The sequence below is a fragment of the Crocuta crocuta genome, unplaced genomic scaffold, assembly GCF_008692635.1.
Source record: "Crocuta crocuta isolate KB4526 unplaced genomic scaffold, BGI_CrCroc_1.0 scaffold420, whole genome shotgun sequence".
Taxonomy (NCBI): Eukaryota; Metazoa; Chordata; class Mammalia; order Carnivora; family Hyaenidae; genus Crocuta; species Crocuta crocuta.
Window position 1 is genome coordinate 31,988 of NW_027528356.1, and position 27,663 is coordinate 59,650.

General features: G+C 40.5%; 1 protein-coding gene and 1 long non-coding RNA gene across 12 annotated transcripts in view; one reads left to right on the top strand and one right to left on the bottom strand.

Annotated features, from left to right (window-relative positions):
- LOC144223075 (uncharacterized) overlaps nt 1-27,663 on the top strand; it is a 74,438-nt gene that overhangs the window by 31,515 nt on the left and 15,260 nt on the right. The gene's annotated exons all lie outside the window — the stretch shown is intronic.
- Nucleotides 12,524-27,663, bottom strand: part of ZNF169 (zinc finger protein 169) — a 47,914-nt gene continuing 32,774 nt past the window's right edge. For 3 of the 5 annotated variants that reach the window (XM_077753772.1, XM_077753769.1, XM_077753770.1), the window contains 3 exons: nt 27,226-27,352; nt 26,657-26,752; nt 12,524-14,222 (listed from right to left, as the gene is read on the bottom strand). In XM_077753772.1, coding sequence (XP_077609898.1) covers nt 12,706-14,222; nt 26,657-26,752; nt 27,226-27,346 — 1,734 coding nt within the window. In that variant the 5' untranslated portion in view covers nt 27,347-27,352 and the 3' untranslated portion in view covers nt 12,524-12,705. The remainder of the gene's footprint in view (nt 14,223-26,656; nt 26,753-27,225; nt 27,353-27,663) is intronic. The other 2 variants (XM_077753771.1, XM_077753773.1) reach the window with 2 other exon arrangements.

A 27,663-nucleotide genomic window follows, 5' to 3' on the forward strand; every position in this document is an offset into this window, starting at 1 on the left:
TGATACTTTTTAGTTTATATGGCTTTCACCTTTTTAAATTTAACCTTAAGTAATTTTGTTCTTTTTGATGCTCTTATAAATGGGGATTCTTAATTTTCTTTTCCTATATATCATTGTTAGTGTATAAAAACGTAATTGATTTTTGTATGTTGATTTTGTGTCCTTCAACTTCATTGTTTCTAAGAGTTTGTGGAGTCTTTAGGGTTGTCTACATATATGATTATGTCGTCTCTAAACAGGTAATTTTCTTTCTTTCTTCCTGATTTGGGTGCTATTTATTTTCTTAATTTATCCGGCAGAGACTTCCAGAATTGTGTTGAATGAAAGTGGCAAGAGTGGGCATTTTCCTTCTTCTTGATCTTAAAGATTATAAAGCTTTTAGTTTTTCACCACTGAGTATGTAGCTGTGGGCTTTTTAATATGGCCTTTATTATATTGAATTAATTTCCTTCTATTACTATCTTGTTAAGAGTTCTTGTCATGGAAGGATGTTGAATTTTTTAAAGTCCTTTTTCTGCATATATTGAGATGATTGTATTTTTTTTGTTGTTGTTATTTCATTCTGTTAATGTGGTGTATGTGTCACACTGATGGATATTTATATGTTGAACTATCCATGCCTCCCTGGGATAAACCCCACTTGGTCGTGACATATAGTTCTTTCAATGTACCATTTAATGTACAGCATACTAGTGTTTCATTGAGGTTGTTTTTTTTATATATATATGTGTATACATTAGGGATATTGGCCTGTAATTTTCTTGTGGTGTCTTTGTGTACTTTTGATATCAGTGTCATGCTAGCCTCATAAAATTAGATTAGAAGAGTTCCCTGCTGTTTGGTATTTTGCAAGAGTTTGCTGTGGTCTGCATGTGTTCCCTGCCACATCCCATTCACATATTGAAAATTTAATGGCCAATATGATGGAATTAGTAGGTGGGACCTTAAGAAGATGCTTGGGTTATGAGGGCAGAGCCATCATGAATGGGATTAGTGCCGTCATTAAAAAAAAAGACTCCAGACCTATCTGTAGCTTCCACAATGCAAGAACACAATGAAAAGGAACTAGCTTTGAACCAGAGAGAGGCCCCTCATTCAACTATGCTCACATCATGATCTCAGATGTTCAGCCTCCAGAACTTTGAGCAATAAATTTCCTTCATTTATAAGTGACCCAGTCAGTGCTGTTTTGTTATACCAGCCCAAATGGCCTAAGAAAGTTTGAAGATTGTCGCTAATTCTTCTTCAAATGTTTTGTAGAATTCATCTGTGAAGCCATCTGGTCCTGGGGTTTTCTTTGTTGAGACGATTGTGGTTATTAGTTCAATCTCTTTATTAGTCTACTGAAGTTTCTATTTTTTATTTAGTGTTTGTAGTTTGTATGCTTCTAGGAATTTATCTGTCTTCTAGTTTATCCAATTTCTTGGCACAGTGTCATAATTTTTCATAATAGTCCCTTGTAAACCTTTTTATTCCTGTGGAATCTGTTTTAATGTCTACTCTTTCATTCTTGTTTGATTTATTGGAATCTTACCATTTCTCGGCCTTTGGCTAAGATCAAGTGATTTATTGGAGTCTTCTCACTCACTCGCACTTGTGAACTGTTTATTGGTTTTCTGTCTAGACATTCTATCCATTAATGAAAGTAATGAAGTCCCTTACTATTGCTGTGTTGCTCTTTGTCTCCCTTCTGTTACAAATTAAATGCTTCATGTATTTATGTACTCTGATGTTAGGTGAACTTATGTTTATAATGGTTATATCATCCTAGAGAACTGATTCATTTATTGTTACATAATGTCCTTCTTTGTCACTTGTGACAGTTTTTGACTTAAATTCTATTTTGTCTGATTTAAGTATTTCTACCCTGGCTATCTTTTGGTTACCTTTATCATGGAATACTTTTTCCATCTCTTCACTTTGAGCCTGAGTGTGTCCCTTCAATTTAAAGTGAATTTATTGTAGATAGCACATAATTGGATCTTGTGTTTTGTCTTATCCATTTAGCTGCTCTTTTGATTTGGAACTTCAGATCCATTGACATTTTAATTCTGGTTAGGAAGAACTTATGATTACCATTTTACTAATTGTTTCTCTGTCTTGTAACTCCGTTGTCCCTCTTTTCCTCTCTTGCTGTCTTCCTCTGTGTTTCAATATTTTGGTAGTCACCATGCTTTGATTCCTTTTCTTTAAGCTGATAACAGAACTTAGTTGTATACAAAATCTGTATACATTTGCTTCTCTTTCTACAGTGTTATTAGTGTCAAAATTTACACTTTTTATATTGTGAATCTCTTAACATATTTATATGTTCTTATACTTCTATTAACTACTATACTAAAGTGATTTTCTCATCATTATTACAGTATTTCAGTAGTCTGTATTTTTTCTACATATTTACCTTGACCAATGAATATAATAGTTTTATTTGCTTTCCTGTTGCTATTTAGCATGCTTTCATTTCACCTTGAAGAACTCCTTTAGCATTTCTTGTAAGGAAGGCTAGTGGTGATGAACAACTTCAGCTTTTGTTTATCTGGGAAAATCCTTATCTCTCCTTTGCTTTTATTTTATTAAAAAAAATTTTTAGTGTTTACTTTTTAAGGGGGGTGGTTACAGAGAGAGAGGGAGACACAGAATCTGAAGCAGGCTCCAGGCTCCAAGCTGTAAGCACAGAGCCTTACGCGGGGCTCGAACCCACAAGCTGTGAGATCATGACCTGAGCCAAAGTTGGCCACTTAACTGACTGAGCCACCCAGGTGCCCCTGTCCTTTGCTTTTAAAAGATAGTTTTGCTACATACAGTGTTCTTAGTTGGCATTTTTTTTCTTTTAGTGCTTTGACTATATTGTCTACCTTCTGGACTGTAAGGTTTCTACTGAGAAATCTCAAAATCTTACGGAGGGCCCTATACATGAAAGGTTGCTTTTTTCTTGTTGCTTTTGAAACCAATTCTTTGGTTTTGGCTTTTGACAATTTTGATGTGGACTTTTTGGACTCCTCTTACTTGAGTCTGTTAAGTTTCCTGGATATGGATGTCCATTTCCTTCCCTAGATTTGGGAAGTTTGGGGCCATGTTTCTTTTGTTTGTTTGTTTAATTAAATTCAGTATTCTGTGCTGCCTCGACATTTGAAGCCATCAGGATCTCATATAGTATACTGGTAAGTTCTCCTCTCCACTCTGCCCTTGTCAAACAACCCTCCTTATCATAGAGACTAGGTATAGGCCTTACTCATGAGAAGTTTCAGTTCCTTGACGGTCCATAGAATTACTCAAACAAAACAATAACATAGTCCTGTGGAAACCAGAATGCTGCAAAGCATGTCTCCCATCGTGGAAGGATCAGTGCTTTGTTTCTAGTGGAATAGATACTTAGTCTATTAGATATAGTTGTCTTCCCTGCATCCATTGCTTTTGCCAAAACTGTCCTCTCTAGATTTACAGAATGTCTTATCCACCATCATGGCATTCCATACAGCATTGCTTCTGGTCAGGGAACTCACTTCACAGCAAAAGAAGAGTAAATGGGCTAACACATGGAATTCACTGGTCTTACCATTTCCCCACCATCCTGAAGCAGTTGCCTTGATAGAACAATGAATTGGCCTTATGAAAACTCATTTACAGTACCAGATTAGGTGGCAGTACTCTGAAGGGTTATTGCAGTGTACTCCCAGCAGCTGTGTATGGTCTAAATCTGCCTTCAGTATATAGCGCTGTTTCTCCCATAGCCAGGATTCACTGGTCCAAGAATCAAGAGGGTGAAAATGAAAGTAATTCTACTCACTATTAGCCATAGATCTGCTAGCAAAAATCTTGCTTCCACTAGGAGACAGCAGGAATTCTACTGACTTGAAAATTGCTACTCCTTCTCCCCCAACCACTTTCAGATCCTCATGCCTCTAAATAGGCAACAAAAACAAAATAAAGGTCACTATAGTGGTTGGGGTGACTGATCATTAAGGAGAAATTGGGCTGCTACTACACAATAGAGTTAAGGAAGAAGCGTCCAGAACAGAGGAGATGCCCTAAGACATCTCTCATCCTGTGATTAAAGTCCATGGAAAATTATAATTCAGGCAGAACTACTAATGGCCCAGTCAAATATACTTTAATGTTTTATTTATTTGTGAGAGACAGCGTGAGCAGGGGAGGATCAGAGAGAGAGAGACAGAGAATCCGAAGCAGGCTCCAGGCTCTGAGCTAGCTGTCAGCACAGAGCCTGATGTAGGGCTCGAACCCACGAACCATGAGATCATGACCTGAGCCAAAGTTGGACACTCAACCCACCGAGCCACCCAGGCACCCCCTAAAGGCCCAGTCAAAAATGAAAATTTGGGTCACTTCATTTGGCAAAGAAAATACAAAATAGGTAGATGTAAATACCAGACTCAACCACATGACCGGTGAACTCCATATAACCAAAAATGAACTAGCACTTGCCTGCAAAGGAGTTGTATCATGTTAGGCAGAAGTATGACTTTGCTGTTGTCTTTATTTGGAGATAAAGTATGGTTTAAGGAGATGTATATAGGGTATTGAGTTGATAAGGGGTGGGCTGTGATACATTGTTCTATTCGCTAACTTGGCTAGACTGTAGTGTACCTAGTTATTTAATCAAACACAAATCTAGATATTTGTGTGAAGGCATTTTGTAGATGTAATTAACATCTCCCATCAGTTAACTTTAAGTAGAGATTACTCTTTGAAAGCGTGGGTAAATCTCATCCAGTGATTTCAAGGCCATAATCGCAAAAACCAAGGTTTCCCAGATAAGCGATTATGTCCTAAGCATCGTTTTTGTTTTTGCCTATTTTCCCCTCTGGGAATCATGAGTTCAGTCTCTATATCTGAGTCTATCTCTGTTTTGTTGTTGTTGTTTCTTTATTTGTGCCCCCAAGCATACCTCTTGCTGGGTTTTCAGTCTCCTGGCTTGTCTTGCAGATTCAGTACTTCCAGCCCGTTAATCTCTTGAGCCAATTCCTTTATACACATAAATCTGTTGGTTCCGTTATTCTGGGGAATCTTAACACACTGTGAAGTTTTGTTTCATTTAGTTTCTACAATAATCTTTATTTTCTATGTCCCTTTTCCTTGAGCATTTACTTGTTGTTTAACTTTCTGAGAGAATGCTCATTTCCTCCTAATGTTAGTGTCTAATGATGGCATCTTGGCTATTGATATCTCTTTAACATTTTAGTTCTCTGTGGTATATATTGGGTTTAGTGTTATTTAGTTACAAACATTATTCGATTTCCACTATGTTTTCATTTCTGACATGTTAATTAATAGAATTTTGTTTTCTAAAGGGTTTTTTCTTTGTAATTTTATTGTATTTTGTTCTAAGAAAATGTTAAGATCAGCTCCAATGTTTTCATTTTGGAATTTTATTCATGTTTTATTTGATGATTTCCATTTTTCAACATAAGTTATGTATCAAAATTGCATGATTTTCTAAAATATCTGTGTTGAGGAGTGTGTATATAAGTTAGCACAGTGTGTCCTATTTCAGGGATCCTGATGTATGAAAGGGGAAAAAACCCTTAAAGTTCTTACTTTAGAATTTGTTATAGAAGAGCTGAAGTTAGCAGTGGGTAGTTTCTAATATTTGTTGATTTTCCTCTATACCCTGAACACTCTACATGTTGTCTCACTTATTTCTTAAACAAAAACCTAAATGGTAGATGTTATTATGACCAGTTTTAAGGATGACAGGTAATTGTCCTGTGGACAGAATAAATGTGAGTCATGTGCTTGGCCTCCAGTATTCTCGAGTCCTGGGACTATTTGTGCCACCTTTTCTCTATCTGGACCCTTTCTTAGACTTTTCAGCACACTTCAGTCTGATTCCTTTTGAAATGGAGCCAGGGGACCAGAGAGGGGTGGTGCTGATAGCAAACGCTATCCCTTCAGGAAACCCAAGAGTGAATAAATAGTGGTTTGTTAAGGAAACCAGAATCTTCCTACACAAACTGAAAAGACAAGACCCTTCATTTTGTGCTCAACTGGGCCAGCCATAGGCAAGGCCTTCAGAGCCTCCAAAACATTGTGGGAATTTAATAGAAGAAAACATTGTTTCCAGTCTTTCCACCATTTAAAAAAAGGTGATTGGACTTTTTTGTTCCCACGTGGAATAGAAACAGCACCACAGTTGCTTGGAATAGGGAAGGCCCACTTTCTCTGTCCTGAACCTCCAAAATACACCACCACACAAACTTCCCTTGTGTGGGAAGTGTTTTCAGCTCTGGCCCTGGGAGATACAGCTAAGGCCAGTGGGCTTTATTAGAAATGTGGTGCTTATGAGGCCTAAGCATTAGTTTTTTTTCACCTTTGTAAAGTTTTGAGTTTATATACAATTATTGAAGTGCTTTTAGTCTGAAAAGTTACTCAGCACAAGAGCAGTTGTAGATCTTTTGTTTCTGAGAAGGAAACCAGGGCTCCATGGTTTCGTTGGCGTATTTTACCAAACAGTTGGAGGATTAATACCAATGCTATGCAGTCTCTTCTAGAAAAGAGGAAGGAACATTTCCTAACTTATGAGGCCAGTACTACTACCCTGATAACAAAAGCAGACAAAGAAAATGTTAAAGTACAAAGCGACAGACCAGTATCTCATGAAGATGAAGGCAAAAATCCTTAAAAACATTAGCAAACAGAACCCAACCATGTATAAAAAGAATGATACTATGAATTTAGTTTTCTTAGTGGTTATATAAATACTCAGATTCTGTTTGATCTAGAGTTTTCAGATGTGGTTTTTAAGGAATTTGTCCACTTCCTCAAAGATACAGAGTTCATGACTGTAGTAAAATTATTGTTCATAGCACTCCCTTATTACCCTTTGATGGCTACAGGATCTGATATCCTGATATCAGATATCCTGATATCCTACTGACAGATATCCTACTTTATTCCTGATTTTGATGATTTGTATTTATGCTCTAATTTTTGTCGTTTGTACAAGAGGTTTAGTCAAGTTTATTTACTTTTTGGAGACCCAGCATTTTGTTCCCTCTATTATTTTTCTGTATGAACTACATTGACTTGTTCCTTATTATTTCTATCCATCTGTTTCTTTTGGGTTTCCTCTGCTCCACTTTTTAAGTTCTTTAGTAGAAGTTTCTGTCACTTTTTTTGTATGTATAATGTGAGCATTTAGTGCTGTCAGTTTCTTTCTCATGGTGTTAGCTGCATCCCACAATTTGCTATGTTGTATTTCATTTTCATTCACTGTAGTATTTTTTTAATTATTTCCTTTGAAACATCTTCCTGTTTGACCCATGGTGTAGTACTATGTTGTTACATTGCAAAGTCTTTGTAAGTTTTCCTTTTGTTGCTGTTATTGATGTCTAGTTGTTTGTTTGTTTGTTTGTTTTTCTGAGAGAGAGCATGAGCAGGGGAGGGTCAGAGAGAGAGGGAGATACAGAATCTGAAGCAGGCTCCAGACTCTGAGCTAGCTGTTAACACAGAGCCCAATGTAGGGCTCAAACCCATGAACCATGAGATCATGACCTAAGCTGCAGTTGGATGCTTAACCGACTGAGCCACCCAGGCGTCCTATTGATGTCTAGTTTGATTCCATTGTAGCTAAAGAATAAATTCCTTATGGGGAGCCTGGGTAGGTCAGTCATTTAAGCATCCAACTCTTGGTTTCAGCTCAGGTCATGATCTCACTGTTACGTGAGTTGGATCCCCACATTGGGCTCTGTGCAGACAGTGTGGAGTCTGCTTGGAATTCTCTGTCTCCCTCTCACTCTGCCCCTCCCTCCCTCATGCTGTTTCTGTCTTTCTCAAAATAAATAATAAAAAAAAGAACTAAAAAACAAAAGAATAATATACTCTTTATGGTTTCAGTTATCTTAAATTTGTTGAGGTGTGTTTTGTGAGCCAGGATGTATGGACTGTCTTGGTGAATGGTGTTGAAAAACATTGTTAGTTTTGAATGGAATGATCTATATGTCATTAGATCCTGGTGATTCATTATCATACTTAGATCTACTACATCCCTGTTGACTTTTGTTCTGTAGTCCTCAGCTGCTCAGAGAGTAGTGCTCAAGTCCTCAACAATAATGATTTTTTTGTTTTTGTTTCAGCTCTATCAGTTTTTGCTTCATGCATTTTGTTATTTGGTTTATTCGTATTTAGGTTATACCTTCTTGGTGGATTGATCCCATTTTTACTATATAACATCCCTCTTTGTTTCTAGTTAGTTTCTTTGCTGTGAAGTTTACTGTATTTGATAGTAATGTGGGAACATATGCTTTTTAGTATATGTGCTGCCGAAGCGAGCACGGGAACATATGCTTTTTAAAGTTAGTGGTTGCATTTTTTTTAACCCACTCTCACAGTCTTTGTTTTCTGATTAGCATAATTAGAATCAATATTAAGGTAATAAAGTAATTGCTGATGTGTTAGGGCTTAAGTTGGCTATTTTATTACTGAATTTAAATTTGTTTTCTCTAGGTCTCATTTTTCTGTATCTCTTTTCTTTCTTTTCTGTGGGTTGATTGTTGTTTAGGATTCCATTTAGATTCATTCCTCATGTTTGCTAGTGTATCTTTTTGTATAGTTTCCTTAGTGGTTCCTCTGGGTATTACAATACACATAATGTGCTTTTTCACAGTCTATTAGTATATTACCACTTGGAGCAAAGTGTGTAAATGTTACTTTTGTTAGGCCCCTTTACTGTCCCCACTTTTAAATCATTGTCTAGAGTATCAGGTGATATTACAACTTAACACATGTGACTTTAGAAACCTGTGGGTGGGGGCAGCTGGGTGGCTCAGTAGGTTAGGTGTCTGACCTCGGCTCAGGTCATGATCTCCTGGTCTGTGAATCTGAGCCCTACATCCAGCTTTGTGCTGATGGCTCGGGAGTCTGGAGCCTGCTTCAGATTCATTCTCTCCCTCCCTCCCTCCCTCTCTCCCTCTCTCCCTCCCTCCCCCCTCACCTGCGTGTGCGTGCTCTCAAAAACACACAAAATTTTTTTTAAAACTCTGTGGGTGGAAGGATGGCCAATTTATATAGTCCTATTTGTGCTCTTTCCATGATATTTTTTTCCTTCCTGATGCTCCAGTATTTCTTTTATTATCATTTTCTTTATTTGAAGAATTTCNTCTCCCTCCCTCTCTCCCTCTCTCCCTCCCTCCCTCCCCCCTCACCTGCGTGTGCGTGCTCTCAAAAACACACAAAAATTTTTTTAAAACTCTGTGGGTGGAAGGATGGCCAATTTATATAGTCCTATTTGTGCTCTTTCCATGATATTTTTTTCCTTCCTGATGCTCCAGTATTTCTTTTATTATCATTTTCTTTATTTGAAGAATTTCCCTTTAGCCATTTCTTAAGGTCAGGTCTGCTAGTAGCAAATTCTTAGTTTTCTTTCACTGGGAATGTGCTTAATTCTGCCTTCATTTTTGAAGGATAGTTTTGGTAGATATTCATTCACTCTGCAGTTAACAATCTTCTTTCAGCAACTGGAAGAAAAATGTCATGCCACCTCCCTGTGGCCTCCATGATTTCCTGAGAAATCTGTCATTTGAATTGTCTCCCTATAGGTAGTAAGTAATTTCTCTGGGATTGCTTTCAATAGTTTTTTTCCTTTAGATTTCAGAATTTTAATTACGATGTCTTAGTGTGGATTTCTTAGGATTTGTTTTGTTTAGTGTTCACTTGACTTCTTGAATCTGTATATTTCTGTCTCTTGGCAAATATGAGCTGTTTCGGGGCATTTATTTCTTCAAATATTTTCTCAATTCCACTTCTTTTCTCATTTTCTGGGATTCTGATGACACAAATGTTATCTTTTTTTCTTGTCCCAGAGATTCTGGCTTTTTTTTTTCCCCAGTTTTTTTTCCTCTGTTGTTCAGATATTCTAAATTTAATTGATCTGCCTTCCAATTCTCCCAATTCCATTTTCTGCCATATCAACTCTACCCTTAAGCCCATCCAGTTAGTTTTTAAATTTCTCTTCTAGTTATTAGTTTAATCATTTCCACTTGAACTTTGGTGTAACTGGCTTTTTGGTTGTTGCTGATACTGTACTTTTTTTATTTGTTTCAAGAGAACATGTGATTGCTTGAAACATTTTTATGATGGCTGCTTTGATATCCCTGTCAGACCATTCCATTGTCCTGCTTATCTCAGCATTGGTATCAGTTGATTGTCTTTTCTCATTTAAGAACTTCTGGGTCCTCTTTAACAGGGTGACCAGGCAGTCACCCTGTTTTAAGACTAGCTCCCAGACTGCAGACTACTTTTGTGGGCTGTTTGATACAGTGACAGTGTAGCTTTCAGAGCTCTTGCAATGCAGGTCTACTTGGCTGATTTGGTACCACTGGTCCTCCCACTTTTCACTGCTGCTGTTGGGAGTGTGGAAGGAGTTTCCCTAAAACAGGTTGCTTGGTGTCTCTAGATAGAAGGGATGCTCTGGCCCAAGAGAGGAAAAAACGTCACAGGTTGAGCTGCTAATATGTCAGGACCCCATGGTGTCTACCAGTAAGGGAGATAGGTCTCTAGGTGTGCAGGCGGGCTGAGGAAACAGCCATGTCCAGCTCCCCTCCCCCTTCAGCCACTCAGAGGACCAGCGTGCTTCCTGTATTCTACTTCAGGAAAGTGCAGCACAGCCCACTGCTTCCTGCTGGCTTCACACCCATGGGAAAGGAAAGGTCAGGATCCTTGATGGCAGGGGCTGAAGGCCAGGTAGGAATTGGAGGGGGAAGGGGGCCCAGAGAGTAGAGTGTTATGAATTGAATTTTCCCCCAAAAGTCCTTGATGACGAAGCCCTTTTCCTAATGTGACAGTGTTTGGGTGCAGGACCTAAGGAAGTAATGAAAGTTAAGTGATGTTTTAAGGATGAAGCCCTGATCTGCTAGGCCTGGCATCCTTACAAGGGTAAGAAACACCGGAGCTCACTTGCTCTCTGGCACACATGCAGGGAGGGGAAATACCAGGTGAGGAGAATGCACCAGCCGCCATCCAGGAGGTGAGGCTTCAGTAGGTCAGGGTGATCTTGGACTTTGTGTCTCTCTCTGCTTTTGTTATGGCGGCCCTGACAAAAGAATACAGCTTTGGTACTGAGAGTGGGGTGCTATTTCCTTCCTGATGCTCCAGTATTTCTTTTATCATTTTCCCTATTTGAAGAATTTCCTTTCAGCCATTTCTTAACGTCAGGTTGGCTAGCAGCAAATTCTTAGTTTTCTTTCACTGGCAGTGAAAACCTATAGAGGTGGTTTTGGAATTAGGTGATGGGTAGAGGGTGGAAGAACTTTGAGGTGCTCGCTGGAGAAAGCTGGGATTGCCTTAAAGAGACTATCGTAGAAAAAGGGGCATTAGAAGTGATTCTGCCCCAGCTTCAGACAGAAATGTGGAACATTACTAGAAACTGAAGGAAAGGCAGTCCTTGTTATATATATAGCAGCAAAGAATGTGGCTGAGTTGTGTCCCAGTCTTTCATACAAGGTAGAAATCTTAAGTAACAGGAGTGACAAATTCTTAGCCAAGTGATGAAAGTCATAACCTGTTTCTTCTCATAGAAAAATGTGATGAGGGAAGTGAATCGAAGGAACTGCTTAGCAAACAGAAGCTGCAACTTGAAGATTTAGAGAATTTTCAACCTATCTGTATTGCAAAATGAGAATGCATGTTCTGGAGAGAATGCCAGTGGTATTGCTGGATAGTCATTTGATAGAGATTAGTTTTGAACCAGTCAACCCTCAGCGGAAACTGTGAGGCTGAACTTAGGATATGCAGATGGGACACAGTGAAGGTCAGTGGTCAGACCTCTGTGGTGGTATCCACCAAGAGGAGGAAGCAGTGAAACCTCGTGGTGAAAACAGAGCAGGTCTGCCATTCCCACAGTGGACTCAGAGGGTGACTGCCTCCATGGTCTAAGGGGGGCTGCATGCTGCTACCCCAGCGGGACCAGAGGGCAGAACATCCAAGCAGAGATTTTTCTCAAGCTGTAAAACCTGACAGAATTTGCTTGCTAGGTCAAAGATGTGCTTGGGGCCCATCAGTTTCTTCTTCTCTTCTCTCCCCTTGTGGAAAGGGAATGTGAATACGACATCTGTTGCAACTTGTCTGGTTCACAGATTCACAGCTGGAGAGAAACTTTGCCTTAAGATGAAATATACCCCTAGCCTCACCCACACTTGATTTAAAGGAGATTTTGGATAGAGGCAGTGCTGGAATGGGTTAGCACTTTGGGAGCTTTGAAGAATGTTTTATGGATGTAAGAACATGAATTTTGGGGGTGGAGTATTAGGGACAGAACTGTTCCAAATTCATACCTTGAAGCCAGAACCCCCAGTGCAACCTCCTTTGGTCATAGGATGTGGACTCTAACCCAGTAAGTCTGGTGTCCTTAGAAGAAGGGGAGACACCAGGAAAGTGCACGCACAAAAGCCATGTGGGGACACAGTAAGAATGCAGGTGTCTGCCAGCTGAGGAGAGAGTGAGGCTTCAGTCAAAACCAAAGTGCACACATTGATCCTGGACTTCAGTCCCAAGAACTGTGTGAAAACGGTTCTTTAGCCGTCAGGTTTGTGGTGTTTTTTTTAATGGCAGCTTTAGCAAATCAAAACACATTGCTAGTACAGAAAATAAACCATAAATCAATGTGTTCTTTTATTCCTCCACTGCATTTGAGGAAAGCAAAATGTTTCCTAGTGCTTTCTGCCATCTTCACACTCGTGAGGAAAGGGAAGGTCAGGAAAGCAGCTCTTGAGGTGGGAGGCGATGGCCGGACTTGGTCATCCTGTGTCTGTGGAGGTGAGACTTCTGGCTAAAGCCTCGGCCACACTCCCTGCACACATATGGCTTCTCTCCTGAGTGGGTACGCTGGTGTCTGATGAGAGCCGACCTGAAGCCAAAGCCACGCCCACACTCACCGCACACACAGGGCTTCTCCCGTGAGTGTGTCCTCTGGTCAGAGGTGAAGTGAGATTTCTGGCCCAGTCCTTGCTCACACACTCTGTACACATCAGCCGCCTCCCCTGAGTGTGTCCTCTGGTGTCTGGTGAGGAGCGACTTGAAGCCAAAGGTACGTCCACACTCCAGGCACAGGTAGGGCTTCTCCCCTGTGTGTGTCCTCTGGTGTCGGATGAGGGTGACCTTCTGGCCAAAGCCACGCCCACACTCAGGGCACAGGTAAGGCCTCTCCCCTGTATGTGTCCTCTGGTGTCCCATGAGGGAGACCTTCTGGCTAAAGCTGCGCCCACACTCTGGGCACAGGTAAGGCTTCTCCCCTGTGTGTGTTCTCTGGTGTCTGACGAGGGTGACCTTCTGGCGAAAGCCATGCCCACACTCAGCACAGATGTAAGGTTTCTCCCCTGAGTGTGTGACTTGGTGACTGAGGAGCAGTGCCTGCTGCCTAAAACCACGCCCACACTCAAGGCACAAGAAGGGTCTTTCACTGGAATGTGAGCTCAGGTGTTGCAGGAGTGATGCTTTCTGGCAAAAGCCTCTCCCACACTCAGGACACACAAAGGGCTTCGCCTCCAAGTGTGTCCTCTGGTGCAGGATGAGGGCAATCTTTTGGCGAAAGCCTCGTCCACATTCCTGACATTCGAAGGGCCTCTCCCCAGAGTGTATCCTCTTGTGGTTGGTAAGTGAGGACGTGTACCTGAAGTGGCGGCCGCACTCCCGGCACACATACGGCTTCTCCCCGGAGTGCTTCCTCTGGTGAATGGTGAGGGAGGACTTGCGGCCAAAGCCTCGCCCGCACTCCCTACAGCTATAAGGCTTCTCCCCTGAGTGTGTCCTCTGGTGCTTGGTGAGGTCTGACCTCTGGCAGAAGCCTCTGCCGCATTCAGGGCATACGTGATGCTTCCGGAGGCTTAAGAGACTGGATTTGGGACCAAGTCCCAGTCTGTATTTCCCATACATGGCTGCTCCAGATGCTGAAAGGTCAGCCTCCTCAGGACACATCCCCTGGTCTACTCCCCTAGCTCTGTTGCCTTCCACCCAGTCTACCTGCCGACCCTGAGAGGGTCCAAAGAGCACCCGGGAAACCCCGCTCAGCCCGAGTCTCCCTTCCGTCTCTTCATTGTGACCTTGTTCACTTGAGCAGCTGGGAGCTTCTATTGGGATGGGGCTTCCTGCGTATGAACTTGTGAAGATCTGAGGAAGGTGCCTGCACAGCACATACTCTTCGAGGAACTGCGGACTGGAAAAGGCCACCGGGCAGGAATGGCCACATGGCTGGAATTCTGTCCCTGGTTCTGCTGGAGAGAAAACGTTGGTCAGAATCACTACAGGCACCTTGTGAAAGGTTGGTCGTACCTGCCCAGTAGTCCGTCCTTAGATGTCCCCACAACCAAGACTTCCTTTACAAGACTACTTTCCATCCTTCGCTGACACATTAATGCATATCTTATTGCAACACAGAAGACATGCATGATGAGCCAGTTCTAAACACCAGCCCAGCCCTATAAAATGCTGCCATTAGAGTCCCACCGATACAGTTCACTTGCAAGACCTAGTTGGCAATGCTGATGCAGACATTCTCCACATATGCTTTCACTATGAAACTAGGTGACTTGTGGGGGCGGGGAGCACAAGATAGTGGAGGAGGACCTCAGCTCCCCCCAGTCCATGTTTACAGCTTGAGATCACTCACATCCACATCAGTGAACTGGAGAGTGATCTGGCAGAACAGGCTCTGGAGACAACTAAATAGAGAGCAGCCACATCTGAGAGATTATGATGGGCAGAAACGGTCGGCAGGAGCTGCCGGAAAGGAATGACGAGGAGGTGTGGTCATGGGAGAGGGTAAGCCCACACAGAAAAAGGAAATCCCCGTAACATCTTGCTTTGAAACCAGAGGAGCTGAGTTCTGTGAGTTGTATAACCAGCGGGGTTTGGAGCCTAGGGCTTTAAAAGTCAGCCACTTCAGCATTGGGCGAGTGATAATCAGGGCCTGCCCCTAAAGAGCAGCTAAGGAGAATCAACATAGAAGTGACAGGTTGCACAAAAGGAGGGACATCTGTTGATACTGATTTCAAGCATGTTGAGGGGACTTCTCTGGGAACAAAGGAACTGGCAGGTGCCAATTTCCTCTCCCAACCCCCCAGTGTAAACACAGGGCCACCTGTGAGAAGTGAGGCTGTACAGACCCTTGCTAATCTACTAGCAGTGTGTCAAGTTCATGTATTCTCCTGAGGACTTGCTCACTCCAAGCCTGTTGCCCTTGGCTCTGGGCTTATCATAAATTCTATTAATATCCTGTGCACCATGCCCCTGTGGCCACCACATTTCTTTAGGGGATCTGGTTTAGGATTCATAGCTCAGTGCAAATTTTGCTAATGTTGTGTGTGTGCCCTGTACAACCGCAGGTCACAGCCACTCTTGTGTTCTGTATCCCTGGCTCCCGCTTTGCTTTGGGGAATCAGCCTAGGACTCACGGCTCAGTGCAAATTTTGTTAACACCACATGCCAACTGCCCGTTGTTGCCACCTCAGCTGCTTGTATAACCCTTGCCACGCCCCTAGCCACCATTGTGCTTTCGGGAATACAGCCTAAGACTAGTAACTCGATGCAATTTTTGCTAATACTGTCATCCCACCCTTGAGCCCTCATACAGTCACTTCCCCTCAAAGCCATCCTGCTTGGGTCTCCCTAATACCACAGAGAGTAAGCACAACCCACAACAGGCAGAGTCAGTACAGAAGTTTGGACCGAAAGCAAAGGCTACTCAGACACAATAGGGTGCAAGCAACACACATAGGAGACACCCCTGAAGTGCCAGGTCCTGGTGAACAGGGGACACTGCAGGGTACTACAGGACCTCTTCTTCATAGAACCACTACTTTCAAGAGCAAGAGACCTCCAAACCCATAGAAACAGACAAGATGAGGCAGAGGAATATGTCCCAGATGAAAGACCATGATAAAAACACAGTAGGAGAATTAAGCAAAACAAATTAGTAGTAGTCTGAAAGAGAATTCAAATTAATGATCATAAAGATACTCACTGGACTTAAGAATGGAGGACATCAGAGATGAACTCAGTAAATGAAACCAGAAGTACAACAGATGGAATAAATAGGCTACAGGAAGGAGAGGAATGTATCCAAGCCTGGAGGATACAGTAATGAAAAGCAATCAAGCTGAGCAAATGAGAGACAAATACTGCATAATGAGAATAGGGAAGTCAGTGACCTCATTAAGCATAGTAACATTCACATTATGGGGATCCCAGAAGAAGGTGGGGATAGAAATGTATTTGAAGAAATAACAGCTGAAAGTTTCCTACATCTGGAGGGAAAGACAGCCAGTTTCAGGAGGCAGAGATTCCTCAACAAAATCAACCCAAAGAGGCCTGCACCATCATGCATAGTAATTAAAATGGCCAGAAACAGTGGTAGAGAATTTAGAGGTTGCAAGAGAAAAGAGGACAGTTAAGTGGGGGAAACCCCATAAAGCTATTAGCAGATTTTTTTAGCAGAAACTTGCCAGAAGGAAGTGGCATAATATATTCAAAATCCTGAAAGGAGGAAGTGTCTGCGGCCAACAGTACTCTATCCAGCAAAGCCATCATTCAGAATAGAAGGAGAGAACAAAAGTTTCCTAGACAAAAACTACAGGAGTTTATGACCACTAAACCAGACCTGCAAGAAATGTTAAAGGAAACTCCATGGAAAGAAAAGTTGATAAGTCAGAGTGTGAAAAGTAAACACAAAAGTAGTAAGAATAAGTATTTCTGTAAAAAAAAAAAATCAGTTAAGGGATTCATAAAAGGATGTAAAATGGGATACCATATATCTAAAACATGGAGGGGAGGAGTAAAGAATGAGTTTAACATTGAGCAGCCCTCAGCTTAATGTAGACTGCTGCAGATGCAGAAGATGTTAGATATAAACTGAATGGTAACCAGAAATCAAACAATAGAAAAGCAAAACATAAAGAATAAAGAATCTATCACTAAAGAAAACCAGCAAACCACAAAAGAATCAGAAAACTACAAATATAACCACAAAACAAGTAACAAAATGCCAGTACATAGCTATCAATAATCACTTTAAATGTAAATGGAATAAATGCTCCAATCAAAAGACATAGGGTGACAGAATAGATTAAAAAAAAAAAAGACCCATCTATATGCTGCGTACAAGAGACTCATTTCAGATCTAAAGACACATGAAGATTCAAAGTGAAGGAATGGAGAATATCATGCAAATGGATGTCAAAGAAAGCTGAGGTTAGCAGTACTTATATCAGACAAACTAGACTATAAACCAAAGTCTATAAAGAGAGACAAGTACACTATATAATAATAAAGGAAACAATCCAACAAGATCTAACATTTGTAAATCGTTATGCACCCAATATGGCAGCACCCAAATATGTAAAACAGTAACAAACATAAACTATGTGATAGTAATACAGTAAGAGTAGGGGACTTTAACATCCCACTTACATCGATGGACAGATCATCTAAACAAAGTAAAGCAACAGGGCAAACTGGCTTTGAATTACATATGGGAATAGATGGATTTAACATGTTCAGAATATTCTATCCTAAAACAGCAGACAGAATACACATTCTCTTCAAGTACACATGGAACGTTCTCCAGAATAGATCACGTTTTATTCCACAAAACAAGCGTCAACAAATTTAAAAAGATGGAAGTCATACCATGCATCTTTTTCAACCACAACCGTATGAAACTAGAAATCAACCATAAGAAAAAATCTTGAAAGACCACAAATACATGGAGATTAAATACTATGCTACTAAATAATGAGTGGGTCAACCAAGAAATCAAAGGATAAATCAAGGAGTACATGGAAACAAATGAAAGTGAAAACACGATGGGCCAAAACCTTTGGGAATGCAGCAAGAGCTGTTCTAAGAGGGAAATTTACAGCAATACCTCAAGAAGCAAGAAAAATCTCAAACAACCTAACCTTACACCTAAAGGAGCTAGAAAAAGAACAACCTGACCCAAAACCAGCAGAGGGAAGGAAATAATAAAAATGAGAGCAGAAACAAATGATACAGAAACTGAAAAATAGAACAGTGAAACCAGGAGCTGGTCCTTTGAAAATATCAAGAAAACTGAAAAAGTTCTAGTCAGACTCTTGAAAAAAAAAAATCAAAATCACAAGGAAGAGAAATAATAACCAACATCACAGTAATACAGTCGTATAAGAGAATGTTACAAAAAACTATATGCCGACAAATTAGACAACCTTGAAGAAACCTATAAATTCCTAGAAACATATAACCTACCAAAACTGAAGCAGAAATAGAAACTTTGAAGAGACCAACTACTAGCAAGGAGATTGGGATCAATAACCAAAAAACTTCCAACAAACAAAAGTCCAGTACCAGATGGCTTCACAGGAAAATCCTACCAAACATTTAAAGAAGAGTTAACCTGTTCTCAAATTCATTCTGGGAGGCCAGTATCACCCTGATAACAAAACCAGATAAAGACACTACCAAAGAAGAACCACAGGCCAATATCTCTGATGAATATAGATGCAAAAATCCTTCACAAAGTACTAGTAAAGAGATTCCAACAATACATTTAAAAAAACCATTCACCAAGATCAAGTGATTCATTCCAGGGATGCAGTGGTGATTCAGTATTTGCAAATCAGTCAACCTGATATATATCACATCAATAAGAGAAAGTATAAAAACCATATGAACCAAAGGACTTACACTACCTGGCTTTAGGACTTCTGATGGTCCTACAGTAATACAGTGTGGTTTGTTTAAGAACAGGGCTATTCTGTTGAAGAAATAGAACTGAAAGTGAATAATAGACCCACACTTAGCCAGTCATGGGATTTTCAACCAAGCAATTCAATGAGGGGAAGCAAGTCATTTCAACAGTTGATGCTAGAGCCACTGGGGATCCATATGAAAGAGTAAAATTTTAATCCCTGCCTCACACCATACACAAAAGTTACTTCAAGAGGGATCATAGACTTAAATGTAAAAGCTAAAACTATATAGCATTTAGAAGATGTAAATTATCTTCATGACAGAAATTTTAAAGGAGAAAAATTAGACTTCCTCGAAGTTAAAAATCTGCTTATCAGAAGCAACTTAAAAAAATGAAAAGTTTCAGACTAAAAAATTTTTGCAAAATATATATATAACTGGTATCCAAGAGTAATAAAGAATTCATAGAACTCAACAATTATAAAACGCAATAAACTGGAAACTGGAAGAATATTTCACAAAGTAAGATTTAGGATATATAAACGAATGAGCAAAAAGCCAAGGAAAGTGCTGAACACTTAACCATCAGGGAAATGGAAATTAAAGCTCCCATGAGAAACCACTACCTATCCATCACAGAGGAGATGAAAACTGTCAGGGAAGATGTGAGACAAATGGCACTCTTGTCTCATATGTTCACATAAGTGAAATATGGTACAGCCACTTTGGAAAATAGTCATTTTTCATAATACTACCTATACTGTAACCCTGTGTCCCAGTATATCAAGTTGAATGGTATCCCACCAAAATTCATTTCTACCTATAGGACTTCTTTTGAAATCAGGTTTTTGCAGATGTGATCAAGTTAAGATGGGTCAAACCAAATTAGAGTGAGCCCTAATCCAAAGACTGGTGCCCTTACACTTGGATACAGAGATGCATAAAAGGAAGAAAGCTGTGTGGTCACAAGGCATGGATTGGACTGACAGAGCAACAGGCAAAGGAATGCTAAGGACTACAACCTTAGAGGCAAAGCAGGAGAAGCAACCATTAGAAGCCAGGAGAGAGGTGAGGAACTGATTCTCCCTCCGAACCCCCAAAAGGAACCAACCCTGCCACAAAGGTTGATTTTGGACTTCTGGTTTCTGAACTGTGAGAATAGATTTGTTTTAGCCTCTCAGTTTGTGATAAATTATTACAGCAACCCTAGGAAATGAATACATCTAGCATTATTACTCTAGGTCTTTATCTAAAAGAAATGAAAACATAGGTTTACCAAAACAAAAACTGTAGTATAAGATTACTAATAACGGGCGCCTGAGTGGCTCAGTCAGTTAAGCGTCCGACTTCGGCTCAGGTCATGATCTTACAGTTCCCGAGTTGGAGCCATGAACCGTACGCTGACAGCTCAGGGCCTGGAACCTGCTTTGGATTCTGTGTCTCCCTCTGTCCCTCCCCCACAATGCTGTGTTTCTGTATCAAAAATAAGTAAAAACATAAAAAATTAAAAAAATATATTACTAATAACTTTTTCACAATAACTAAGGACTAGAAGTCATCAAGGTGTCTGCCAAGGAGAATGGATAAACAGTTATATATTCCTATGATGGGATGTCACTCCACATTAAAAAGGAACAGATTACTGATGTATACAACAACATGGATGGAGTTCAGAAACTCTGTACTGAGTGAAACTGCCTACACAAAAGAATATGTATGATTCCATTCATGCAGAATTGTATAGTGGGCAGAATTAATCTACGATGAAATAAAATCAAGACCAGAGGTACCTCTGAGGGTTAGGGTGGGAGTTTACTGGAATGGGCCATAAGAAACTATCTGGAATGCTTATAATCTGTATTTTGATAGTTTGGATTGTAGAGATATACCCATTGTTTGCACTTGCACACTACCAGACTTAAGAATTTGCATTTCCTGTAAGTAAATTCCACCTAAAAAGAAGAAATACACTACTCCAGGTTATGATATACATCTACCCATTGCTCCTGTGGTCAACTACCTTTCATGGCTCTGCCTAGCTGAGAAGAACTGCCAGGGAATGACCCTCTTAAAATGCAGTGTCTGAACATGCTTAGCTGAACACCCCGAACCTAAGTCTGTGGGCCCCTGCCTGCCAACCACTCACATGAACCAACCTAAGAGACTCTTTGCTCTCACTTGTTAGACTGTCTCTGCCAGGTCCATTCAGTGGTCAGATCAGATCTTAAAACACACACACACGCCAACCACCTTTGGATAGAGATCGTCTGGGGAGAATGAACAGAGATGCAAGGACATGCCACAAAGACCTTGCAAAATGACAGCAACAGCCACCCAGAACCAGGGCCTCATAAGCTCTTTATCTACCCATAGAGTAAACACCAGTCTCTCTTTCAAGGAAACTAAAGCCTTGATACAGTGCACATACTCAGATATGGCCAGCTCTCCCTGAGAGGAACTGCTTGCACTAAACTTCTCATTCTTACTAACCAAGGAAATATTGCTAGAAATCGGTCAGAATAGCCAAAATAAGAAAATAGTACTAATACCAGATGCTGACAAGAATGCAGAGAAACAATCATGTAGACGTTGCTAGTGGGAACATAAAATGGTGTAACCATTTTAGACATGGGTATTGCTCTCTTTTACAAAACTAAACATTTATTTACTACATGACTCAGCAACTGCCCTCTTAAGCATTTATCCCAGAAATAAGGCCTTATGGTTCACACAAAAACCTGTAGAGAAATGTTCAAAGCACCTTTATCTATAAAAGCCCAAAACTGTAAACAATTGAAATGTCCTTCAATGGGTGATGGTTTAACAAACTGTGGTACATTCATACTAAGGACTACTACTCAGCAACAAAAGGAAAGAAGTATTGGTACGTGCTAACAGTTTGGTTGGTTCTCAAGAGAATTATGCTGAATGAAGAAAAGGTAATCCCAAAACATTACATACTATATGATTTCTTTTATATAGCATTCTTGAAATGACAATTCATAGATAAAGAGAACAGATTAGTGGTTGCCAGACAAGATGGGAGGAGAGAGGGAGTTGGATATGGCTATAAAAGAGCAGCACAAGGGATCCCTGTGAAGGGACTGTTCTATGTCTTTGATTATAGTGGCAGTTACAGGAATGTAGGGGATAAAATTTCATAGAACTAATTAAACCTACACCACACACACAAAAGATTGAAGGTAAAACTGGTGAAACCTGAATAAGGTCAGTGCATCACATTAACAAAAATACAAGCCTGATTTAACAACAGAAAAATCAACGTCATTCACCTCATATGTGGAATTTAAGAAACAAAACAGATGAACATAGGGGAAGGAAGAAAAAAAGGGGGCAGGAGGCAAACCATCAGAGAGACTATTAACTTTAGGGAACAAACTGAGAGTTATCAGAGGGGAGGTGAGTGGGAGATGGTCTAAATGGGTGATGGGTATGGAGGGCACTTGTGATGAGCACTAAGTGTTGTATGTAAGTGATGGATCATTAAAGTCTACTCCTGAAACCAGTATTAGTACGTTAACTAAGAAACTTAAAAAAAGGACTGCACTTGTCAAGATGAGCACAGAATGACATACGGAATTGTTAAATAACTATATTGTACACCTGAAACTAACGTAACACTGTATGTTAACTAAAATGAAAATTAAAAAAATATAAAAGGGGCGCCTGGGTGGCTTAGTCAGTTGAGCGTCCGACTTTCGCTTAGGTCATGATCTCGCGGTTCGTGGGTTTGAGCCCCGCGTTGGGCTCTGTGCTGACTGCCAGCTCAGAGCCTGGAGCCTGTTTNAGACTAAAAAAAAATATACCACAAATGATCACCTCAAAAGATGCCGAGAAAACATTCAACAAAATCCACCATCTATTCCCAGTAAAAACTCTCAGCAAAGGAGGAATAGAAGTTTGTTGCGCTCATAAAGGGCAGCTATAAAACTTACACTTAGGAGAAAGCATTCCCCATAAGATCAGGAACAAGGAAAGGATGTCCATTCTCACCATTTAAATTCATCATTGCACTGGATGCTCTCGCCTGTGCAATGTGGCAAGAAAAAGAAAGACATACTGAATGTAAAGAAATAAAACTATACTTTTCACAAATAACATAATATCTATTAGAAAATTTAATATGAAGTTACTAGGACTAAAAAGTAAGTTTGCAAGTTTACCAAGTACAAGATCATCATCCATAAGTTATTGTAGTTCTCTGTACTTTCAACAATTGAAAACTGTGAAAATAACTTCAATAGTATCAAAGATATGAAATATACAGGGACAAATCTGAGAAGAGATGCTTAAGACCTGTGTACTAAAAATTATAAAACAAGGCTGACAAAAATTAAAGTCCCATAAAAATGGAGAGACATACTGTGTTCACATGTTGGGTGATACAGTGTTATTTACATGTAAATTCTCTACAAAATGAGGTAGATTTAACTCAATCCAAATCAGAATCCCAAGCGGGGTTTTTGTGTGTGTGTGAAAATTGCTATTCTAAATCCATATGGCAATGCAAAGAACATAGAATATTAAAACAACTGGAAAAAGGAAAAAATGTTGGAGATTTATACCGTCTGAGCTCCAGGCTTTTAAAGCTACAGTAATCAAGACTGTGTGGTATTGGCATCAAGGTAGACAAAGGAGTGAAAAAAAATAGAGGACAAATATAGACCCATACACATTTGGTCAACTAATTTACCACAAAGGTAAATAAGCAATTCAATAAGCAATAGGTTGGTTTTTCAGTAAATGGTGCTGGAAAATTTGGGTATTTGTATGCAGAAACAAATGTACTTAAATCAAGAGCTGTTACCAAGTATAAAAATTTACTCAAAATAGATTACAGAGCTAAATATAAAATAAAAATTACTAAAAGGAAAAAAATATATGAAAATCTCTTTCACCTTACATCAGGCAAAGATTTCTTAAACACACTACCAAAAGTGAAATTCATGAGACAAAAACTTGGACTTCACCAAAATTAAGAACTTCTCTTTGAAAGACTTAAATGATTGAAAAGGTGGGGCAGCTGGTGGTTCAGTCAGTTAAGCGTCCACCTCTTGATTTTGGCTTAGGTCATGACCTCACAATTCATGAGATCCAGCTCCACTTCCAGCATAGAACCTGCTTAGGATTCTCTCCCCCGCCCCTGCCCCTCCCCTGCTTGCACAGTTTCTCAAAATAAAAAAAAAAGAAAAGGAAGCCATAGGGAAAATATTTATAAATCAAACATCTGACAATGACCTTCTATACAGAATATATGAAGAACTTTCAGAACTCAATAACAAAAATAAAAGAAACCAATTTTTTAGTGGGCAAAAGACTCAAGGAGACATTTTACCAAAGATCTATAGATGGCAAATAAGCATATGAAAAGATTCTCATCATCAGCCATTAGGAAAATGTCAAGCAAAACCACAGATGCCACCACACAGCTGTGCAGATGTCTAAAATTAAAACAACAATACTGGGGTGCCTGAGTGGCTTAGTTGGTTGGGTGGCTCAGTAAGTTGTATCCAACTCTTGATTGCAGCTCAGGTCATGATCCCAGGGTGGTAGGATGCAGCCCTGCATCCATGCTTAGCATGGAGCCTGCTTTAGATTCTCTCTCCCCCTCTGCCTCTTTCTCACAAAAATAAGTAACACCATCAAGTTTTGGAAAAGATGTAAAACATCTGGAACCCTCAGACCCTGCTGGTGGGAATGTGAATGGTGTAGCCACTTTGGAAAACAGTTTTTGAATTCTGTAAGAAGTTAAATATACACTGTATCCTACACCCGACATTCCAGTTCCAGGTGTTTATCCAAAATAAAAGACTTATCATGAACATTCACACTGATTTCACTTGTAGTCATCAAAACTGGAGACTACTCAAATGTCTTTCAGTAGGTGAAGATTAAATAAACTGTGCTATCTATATAATGGAATACTATCCAGCAGTAGAAAGAAATGAACTATGATACACAGAGCATTATGGATGAAATAAAAAAAAAAAGTTATGTTGAGTGAAAGTATCTGGTACACATTCTGTATATTTAGTTTATATTAATTCTAGAAAATGTGAACAAATATATAATGATAGCAGACCAGTGGTTACATGAGTATTGGGAGGAGGGACAGGAGATCGGGATCATGATGAGGCACGAGGAAACTTGGAGCTGACAGTTATGCTTGGTATTTGAAGCAGTGGTTCCATAGCGGCATACTTATGTCAATTACCAAGTTTTACACTTCAAATATATGTAGTTTAGGGGCACCTGGGTGGCTCAGTTAAGCATGACCATGACCGACTTTGGCTCAGGTCATGATCTCACGGTTCGTGGGTTCAAGCCCTGCATTGGGCTCTGTGCTGACAGCCAGCTCAGAGCCTGGAGCTTGCTTCAGATTCTGTGTCTCCCTCTCTCTCTGCATCTCCCCTGCTCATGCTCTGTCTCTCTCTCTCTCTCTCAGAAATAAATAAAAACATTTTAAAATTAAAAAAAATATATATGTGGTTTATTATAGTTAATCCCTGAACTATTATATTTTTATACCATTATTATAGCTTATATAATAGTTCCTCTTTAAAAAAGAAAAAAAGAAAAAAGACAAAGGGCGCCTGGGTGGCTTAGTCGGTTGAGCGTCCAACTTCAGCTCGGGTCGTGATTTCACAGTTCGTGGGTTCGAGCCCCGCGTTGGGCTCTGTGCTGACAGCTCAGGGCCTGAAGCCGGTTTCAGATTCTGTGTCTCCCTCTCTCTCTGGCCCTCCCCTGCTCATTCTGTCTCTCTTTCTCTCAGAAATAAGTTAAAAAAAAAAAAAGATAAAAGCACTATTTTGTCTATAAAGTACACGTCCAGATATATGGTTATATTTAGAAATAAAATGCCAGGAATGTTGAAAACAAAAAAGATGAAAAAATTTATTTTTACCTCCAGTCATTCACATAAAATTAATTCCCACAGGATTAAAGACCTACATGTTTCCAGAATTTATAGGGAATTTCTACAAATCAGTAACTGAAACAGCCCAAGTGCAAAGTAGGGAAACCCCTTGAATAGACAAATCACAGAAGAGGTAAATGGCCAAACAACATAGGAAAAGATACTCATGCTCCCTGAAAAGCAAAGCTCCTCTGAGATTCGCTGCAAAGGGAAGAGGTGTGACAATACCCAGTATTGGTGAGGATGTGGGACAAGAACCTCTCGGCTAGACAAACTCTTATTCTTGTTTCCATGGAAGTAACAGGAATATATATAGCAGCATGATTTAATAGCCAAAAATGGGAAATAAATGTCCAAAAGAAGGGAACTGATAATGCATTTTTACATGATACTCACAAAGTCGGTTCCAGAAAAAGCATGTTCCAGAAGGATGTATACAGCACAATACTATGTGCAGAGAAGTTTACAAACATGCAAAACAACACTATATGGTTGAAGGACCCACTGAATGGGGAAGAAAGGAAAAAGGCACATGAGAATGCTGATGCACAAACTGGATTCTCAGGTGGGGTGGAGGAGCAGGACACACCAGGGAAGAAGGTGCAGGGGCTTCTAATATCTATTTCTTAGGCTGCAGGGAAGGCACACACGCACTCGTATAATTCTACACACCCTGTTATAATCTTAATCCATCATAAAAGAAGCAAGGTTATGGGGATTTATGAGGTAAAACCAGTGCACTAAGAAATTCACATGTTAAGAACAAAAAACTGGAAAGCATCTCCCAGAGACACCAGACTTAGTCTCAGAGGGCAAGTGCTATGCAGAATATCAGGCCAACCAACAAAAGCCCAAGAACAGGGAGATCCTGAAACTGGAAAAGAGACACCACGTCACCAGAATGAGGCTGCCCAGGGGAGGGGAGAATGGCATGGAAGGGGAGCCTGGAGAAGAGCCCTCCCCAGGAGCTCATAGGCACTCCTTCCTCATCTGCTAAGCACCTCACTGCCCGGTCTCCTCACCTGCCCGCTGCTTCCCACTCACCTGGACAAAGGTCCAGAAGACATTCACTCTCCTCTCTCCAGGGCTCATCCCCTTGCTCCAGCTGGGTGATGAGTTGGGGTTTGGAAAAGGCAATTCCTACTCACAGGGAAAGAAACCAAGGTGACCCTGGGTTAGTTGTTTAAGAGGTATGGCAGAACGCAGAGCCGGCAGGGGAATGCAATAGCCCAGAAGAGAGCAGGGAGGCAGGGGGGTGCATGAAGGCTCTCTGAGAGCTGAGGAAGAATGACTAAGGGGAGGGGGGAGTCCCGGATCTAAAGTCAGTACACTAATTCTCCCCGATGGTTAACTGAATACCAGTGGTCCCAAATTTGACGCAAGATCACTATGAAGGAAGGGCCCAACATTAGAAGAGGCCTGGCAATTCAGTGTCACACTGCTCCCCTGCCCCACCCCCAAACCACTTCACTATTTCAGCTCTACAGAATCCAAACATTCTCTAGGGGTATAGGGAAAATACAGTTTTTCTTTGAGCTGAAAGCATCATGGCTACTACATAAAATCTTAAGATGTTCAGAGGCAGTCTGAGACCTGCAACAAGCCATCCTTACCCAGCGACACCAAGTGGCTGTAGTTCTCCAGCATTACATCCCGATACAGGGTCCTCTGAGCAGGACTCAGTAGCTTCCACTCCTTCTGGGTGAAGGCCACAGCCACATCCCTGAAGGCCATTAATGCCTGTAACACAAATACATTCCTGCTTACCCAGAAGCAAGCCACATGCACTAGTCAACCTAAACTAAGCCACTAACTAGGGCCAAGGCAGGAAGGAAGGCTGGTGTAGAACACCCTAGTGAGATTCATAGATCCTGCTTTTAACCCAAACTCTAGTGCCATGTGTTCAAGACTATTAATCTCTTTCTCACATTGCTCATGGGTCTTTTCTTGTCTTGATCTTACATCTATGATGCTGTCAAAAACAGTTTTGATTACTGTAGATATATATATATATATATATACATAGTAAGTCTTGAAATCAGTTAGAAGGA